The following is a 6,529-nucleotide window of genomic DNA, read 5'->3' as shown; positions in this document are numbered from 1 at the left end:
TCTATTCATGCGATCATTTTCCAAAATACCTCGACAGGGGTGGTCTCGAAGTGAGAAAGTTTTTGCTATATAAGAAGGTTAAGAATCTCCTCCTAAACATTATAGAGACGGTTCAACTACTTGGACATACAAACTCTGCACTGGGGATGTACGGTATGCACTGGACCCAGGAATGAGGTTCCGGAAAACATCCAAAGAAGGGCGGACGACGAATGCACTTTTCCATAAATACCGCCGAGCAGTTGAAGGACAGTTGAAGGCCGGGGGAACGACGTAGCATTCGCTCATCGCCGCTTCCTCATCATATCGGGATCATAGTCTGACACGATTCGACAACGAAAACAGCACCGGGGATTTTCACATTTCGTAGTGGAAAGCACCCGCGTGGTGGACAATCCGTGTTCACGTCCTTGGCAATGTTATGTTTCTATTACTATAATACGTTTGGTACCCCCCCAAACGTGAACACCGAATTAAGTAAGAAAGTCACACGTCTTCCCAGCTGTTCTCGTTCTTATGCTTGTCTCTCTAGTCCATCCGTAGGCACGGATATTCCTTTCCAGTTCCGATCAAAACGGACGCCATGTTGAGAAACGCGAGTCCCACGCCGTGCACAGCTCGCTGGCCACTCCCCCGATGGCGGCTAGCGTAGTCGCGCGTTGACGCCGCGCCGCGCTTCGCCGAGTGTCGTCGAACTATGAACTCACCAGCGACAGCTCGCGATGCTCGTAGATATGCCCCGCTCCGTCGGACTCTAAACCAGCCTTTAGCATTCTCTCCGGCCTGCACGAGTCAGTTGAACAGGAACCCAGCTGAAGAACATGGAAAGGCGTGAAACAATATTCTGCCCTACGTCAAACAAACGGAGGACTACGTATTGACATTCCAGGGAACAGGAAATGGCTTTTTCTGACTCAGACAAGGCAAGTGACTGCGTAGACAGATGATCTTTTAGCGGTTACGTGTTAATCATGGCTGGAGCAGCTGTCTCCTAGTTTCAGTGGAAACTGACCGCAGCGCCTCCTTGTGAGATTCACACGGGGCTAGGCGAGAGAACCCCATTCTAGTACACTTTACCCAAATGGACCTCCCTCTAGACTGAAAGTGGACGAGACGTCCTCGGGAGTCGACCAAGATAGATGTCGCACACCAGTTGCATTTTTTCTTGCGTTGAAGAACCGGCGGCGTCGTTGCGCCGATGCTGTCTTATCGCGTGGACCCGTACATCGTACCTTTGCGTACGTAAAGGAAAGCGTGGTGGCGCTACCCTTTACGTACGCAAAGGCGATAGCGTGTGCTACATTAAAACTCTCTTAATATGTGTTCTCTTCTCGTACGGTAAAGCACGGACACCTCAGAGTGGGAGCATTTTCTCCATCATATACAAAGACGGTAGCAATATTGTACTTTGCGCCAAACAAGTACATCAGCACTGGATAAGCGTGTATCACGAAAGAAAACCAATATTAATATTATCATACTATTTAGAATATTACAGAATAAGAATATAGAGAATATTAGAGAAGTAAGGCACTTGAAGGAGGTCGTCGTTTAAGAATTACAACAGGGCTCGCTTGAGGAAACAATATAGCTAACTTAGTGCAGTCAAAACGATGAGCCATCCCTTTGGGGATGCTTTTCGCCGGCACACACAGAATGCACTATCCACGCACTTTTCGAGCGCAGAAAGAGCGACGGGCGATACACGTGAGAGGACCACGTGCTTTGGAGCGATCGAGCTGATTGGTGTAGGCGTGTTGGCCAGATAGATGCGCTCGGAAATTGCGCACTTCTTGTTTCGGCTGGTTTGCATAGCGACATTCAGCGTCGGATATTTCAACACACGTGCGCGTTCAATAATTTCTTAAACATGCTTTCAGCGAGGCTTTCAACGAGGAATATCTTGCTATCTCGCTTTTGCGCGGAATCCCCTAATTAAAGAATTAATGAATTTTAGGTAATTGATGATTTTGTAGTTACTTGCTTTCTTCGAGAACATATTCGCCTGACCAACTCAAGAACGGTATCTATTTTGATCCGCTAGTTTTTTCTTAAACAAAAATTCTGCAACGAAACAAAACCCACTGTGTATGGATAAGGACCAGCGCTATGGTGTTGGTGGATGACCGATAAACAACCTGCAGGAATTGAAATGACAAGTTTCCCTGGAGTTGTGCCTCCAGGGTCGACTATGAAACGAAATTGTAAAACATAAACAGCGTATCAGTGATGAAATTTTTACTGCTAAAAACACCACAATAAATGAAGCTTGGGACCTAAGATGCAAGAAAAACAACAAAAATATTAGCTATGGGAGAGATTTTTTATTGAAAATGGATAAAGTGGGCACGTTATACAGCCGCGCCGATTTTTCAACATCGGCGGCGGCGGCAGCGCGCCAACAGTTTTAGCACGGCGGCGACGGCGAGGTCCAGGCCTCCGGTGGCGGCGCTTTAGCGCGGCGGCACACACCTCTAGCATAGTGCGCTGATCTCTATGTATAAAGGCTGGACAGCGCATAGGAGAGGGGCTCGTGGGAGAGAGGTGCGGCAACCGGCCGCCATGTTGGAGGGCCCAATGGCGCCGGCTGCTCCCACAGGAAACAATGGGAAGCGATTCGATTTGGAGCATTTGTTACTCTTTAAACGTTCCTCATTGTTGATTAGCACGCATCTTTCTTAGGAATCAGTGTGCTGGTGTATTCCTACCGTGCTTCGGCAGTGTGTCTGTAGTTTTCATGGTAATTACGTTCTTTTTCTTCTCCGCTTCCTGTACTCCGAATATGGTGTCGTTAGTTACGTGCACGGGAAGCATAAAAATAGAGGAATTTAGTGAATGACAACTTATAAATTTAATTCCTTTCGCTTAGAAAGGGTTTGCACTGTTTGTTATTGTAAGGTAGTTTCGTTTGTGTGTGGTTTTCGTTTGTTATTGTGTGGTTCGTTAGGCGCTGTATATGGTTCTCGTTTGGCCTTTTCCATAATCCATTGGTATTCGTATTGTGTTCTACGAGTGTGTTGCAGTTGTTCAGCTGTCGGCGCAGTTCGTTACAGAAATTCGAAGCGCTGTGCACGAAGAGCGCATGCCGTAACATGTGCTGCAAGAGTGATTGCACTTGCGAGGTTAACGCCGCAGTTTACTTCCACCCTACCTCACAAACGGCTTGTTTAGAGTGATACCCAGTAACATTGGATAAAATTGCACAGTAACATCACTGCGAACATGACATGTAGAATTTATAAATTAATATTACAACACTCGACTTCTACGGCCATTAGTCATTGTCATTAATTGTTGGATACTATGATTCTTGAGAGCTTCTTTCGTAGTCGTGGTCTGTCATTCACGTTTTCTGTGTGCTCCTTTGCAAGACGGTGAAGTCGAATCTTGCCATAGCAGTTAGCTATAAGCTTTATGAGGCGAATGACGTGGTTTTCTTCTGGAGAGCACTCGAACATGTGCTCGTAGAGGGTAGGGAAAACGTTGTGTCTCAGAGATGTGGACCTAGAACCTTGAGTGCATCAAAGGCTTCCTGTGTGAAACCTGGTTCGCCGTGTATAGAGCTGTACCACGACCTAAGTGTCGCCTGGTGTGGAAGCGAAAGGTTAAATGTCTTCCTGACGTACTCGTATGCCTTTGCTGAATAAAACTGGAGAGTGAGCGCAAAGCTACGCAGTGACTGGGGATACTGCCCTCTGCTTACTTTTCCAGCTTTCTTCTGTAGGGTGCGCAGTACTAAATCTAGCTGCACATCATACAAGGTGCCACGAAGCATGTCAGTGCATTGACTTGATACGAGAGGTTTCTTCTCGAGATCTTCTATAACACTCTCCGCAGTGAGTACCTTTTTCTTCAGTCTTCAGACATTTTCTTCAGAGCGTTTCAGCTTCTTCTTCACGTTGTCCAGTGCTTCAACTGTGACGTCTATCTTCCTTTTTAAGGTCCGTGATCTCTCTTGCACTGTGTATGTGTGGTCAGCAGCAAGGTTATGTGAGGATCGGACTGGCTGAGGTGACAAGACCCCTGGACCTGCAGCCCACGATGGCCCTGGCTGTGAAATCTCATGGTTGACGTCCTGCTCTACCTCTATGTTATGTCTTGTTGGAGGTGGTTTTCTTGGCTGTACCCTCTGTGATGGAAAGATTAATTAATTATTTTTAGAAGCTGTTGTTCATGTGGGATAAATGACAACATTTGTTAAATTCAGCATTTATTTCCACATTTCTTGCACATGCCAGGAACTGAGGTGAAAACCTAGAAATTATTATTTTTCCTTCATTTTTATTTATTTATTTTTGCATTGCATGAAAAATACCTAACGAGCTAGTATATGTATTGGTTCCTACAAGCTCGAATATTACGCCACAGGACCCTGACCTTATACTAGGACTGTCGTGAATAATCAAATCAGGGACATGACTCTGCATTTCTAGGTAGTGAATGTAAAATTACATTGCAAAGAACCATAAAGCAAAAAGTAGTAGTGTCAGTTCAGTCCAGCAAGTGCAATGTGAGTTCGAAAAAAAAAAGTGTCTTACAAGTCTCCATAACTTTGCACCCAGAGCACAGTGCACAAATTCAGAGCTGTTGTGATCACCACCAGCTAAAACTGAGAAGTTGTGGAACATCAATATAACAGAATTTTTTGTTTGCAACCTATTTCTTGCATTGTCATGAGCCTTAAAGATGATGACAGACAGCCTAGCAGGGAATGTAAATTATTTTGTACCATAAATTTTGTCGCCTACGTTTTGTTGTGTCATGTATGTTGACTGATGTTTCACTTCTGAAGACTTGTACTGAGCTTGTTGGATCAACTACCACATTCAGAATTGCTGCACATTACACAGGTTCCCAAGCAAATTCTAATGTGTTACTATTGTGTTTACTTTCAGGAGGTGCTGTGGAAAGTCAAACTTTGTAGGCACAGCATCACTCTTGAGTCGCGCAGTTTGCCCTGTACGATCGAAACAGGCCTCCTCAAAGTGTCTGCTGCAGAGCACCGAAGATTTAGATGGGGCCCAATTTTTGCGATGCATCTTCTGCACCCACTTCTTCAGCACGGCTGGGCGACTGTGAGGGAACCTGTATAGCACAAGCACGTTGTGTAGAAAATACATAAATAGAGCAGCCAAACATAATTTCTTAGTACCTAACGGCACCAGCGAAGTAGCAGTGCGAGCAAGCGCGAGTGTCACATACATGCGATACGAATAAACACTGTTTTTCCTCAAAATAAATAGCTTACCTGTGAAAAGTTAACCCCTTTCGTCTGTCCGTTCGTGAAGTGCACTGAAAACTGCAAGAAGCTGGCATGGCATGCCCTCTAATTTAAAGGAAACAAAAAAATTGCGGGCAGCCGCGCTTAACTAAATGCAGACGACAGTACGTGTTGGGCCCACCAATATGGCGGCCGGTTCCACGCTGTGGACACCCCTATGCGCGATCCAGCCATATACTATTGTTAGCTTCCCCCGGAGACAGAATGGCAGAGACTGGTCGATTAGGGATTACTAACTTTAATTAAAGAAAGGAACATCATACAGAGACGTCCAGGGCACGTCTACCCCACCCTGAGGTGTCTTCCAGTGTTGTTTGCCGCTCGTTCGCATCGCTTGTGCGTTCGTAGAACCAGTTTCGGTTTCGTTTGGTTCTATTACAATTCGGCCATCCTATTCCCGATCGTCCCGATCGGACGGATTGTCTTCTGAATCACTGTCAAGGTCATCTCCCATCCATCTTCTTAGTTTATCGATAGGTGCGACACCAGTGTAGTAACGGCTTGTCCGCTGATTTTCTGGCAAGTCTTCAATGCGGTAGCGGTCATGAGGTAGCACCTCGGATACGATGCAGGGTCCCTTGTATTTCTCGGACAACTTTGTTGATTCTCCACTCGGAGGAGGATCTCGCTGTACGACAACCAAATCGCCTGGCTGAAGTGCATCCGCCATTCGCCTTCGCAGATTGTACGCTTTTCTCTGTTTACCCTGGTCAGCCCGGATATTTGCAAGTGCTGCTTTTCGGCGCTGCAGTATGTCGTCATCAAAGGTCTCCCTTAGGCTGTCATCAAGCAGATCGCCGTTGAATCGTCTAGGACGAAAGTTGAACAAAAGTCCAAACGGCGTTCTTCCAGTCGCCTTATGGATGGTGCTATTAACTGCATACTGGACCTCTAGCATAACGTCATCCCAGTCCTTCTTGTCGGTGTCTCGACATGAGCTAGCCAATGAGGAAGTGATTGTACGGTTCACTCGTTCAACTTGACCGTTTGCTCTTGGCGTTGCAGTCGACGTTTTAATGTGGCTGATACTGTGTTTCTTACAGAAATCTTCGAACACTTTAGCAGTGTATGAGGAGCCTCGGTCTGTAATGACACGATGAGGGGCGCCAAAAAGACCAACTATGTCCTGGAGAAACTGTACAGCTTGTCCTGCAGCTGTGCTCCGCACTGCGCGTAGGACGGTGTACTTTGTAAATCCATCCACGGCTACTATGATGTAGCTGTTCCTTCTCTTGCTACGAGGAAACG

The 6,529-nt window shown here is 46.2% G+C and overlaps 1 protein-coding gene across 1 annotated transcript; it reads right to left on the bottom strand.

Annotated features, from left to right (window-relative positions):
• Positions 1–3,859: 3,859 nt before the first annotated feature.
• Positions 3,860–5,612, bottom strand: LOC135389785 (THAP domain-containing protein 1-like). The gene is made up of 3 exons (XM_064619816.1): positions 5,545–5,612; positions 4,890–5,085; positions 3,860–4,129 (listed from the first exon to the last, which is right to left on the bottom strand). The coding sequence occupies exons 1-3, from the start codon at positions 5,610–5,612 to the stop codon at positions 3,860–3,862; spliced, it is 534 nt and encodes a 177-aa protein (XP_064475886.1).
• Positions 5,613–6,529: the final 917 nt, after the last annotated feature.

This window comes from Ornithodoros turicata, chromosome 3 (genome assembly GCF_037126465.1).
Source record: "Ornithodoros turicata isolate Travis chromosome 3, ASM3712646v1, whole genome shotgun sequence".
Taxonomy (NCBI): Eukaryota; Metazoa; Arthropoda; class Arachnida; order Ixodida; family Argasidae; genus Ornithodoros; species Ornithodoros turicata.
Note: the sequence above shows the minus strand (reverse complement) of the source record. Positions and strands in the feature narration are given on the sequence as shown.

What these genes read in the sequence shown, in the direction of transcription:
- LOC135389785 (XM_064619816.1), bottom strand. Translation starts at nt 5,612, where the DNA reads ATGCGAACGAGCGGCAAACAACACTGGAAGACACCTCAGGGTGGGGTA. An exon ending in GACGTGCCCTGGACGTCTCT is followed by an intron (nt 5,086 to 5,544) that starts GTATGATGTTCC and finishes TGTGCTATACAG; the next exon opens with GTTCCCTCACAGTCGCCCAG. An exon ending in TTCCACAGCACCTCCTGAAA is followed by an intron (nt 4,130 to 4,889) that starts GTAAACACAATA and finishes TTTCCATCACAG; the next exon opens with AGGGTACAGCCAAGAAAACC.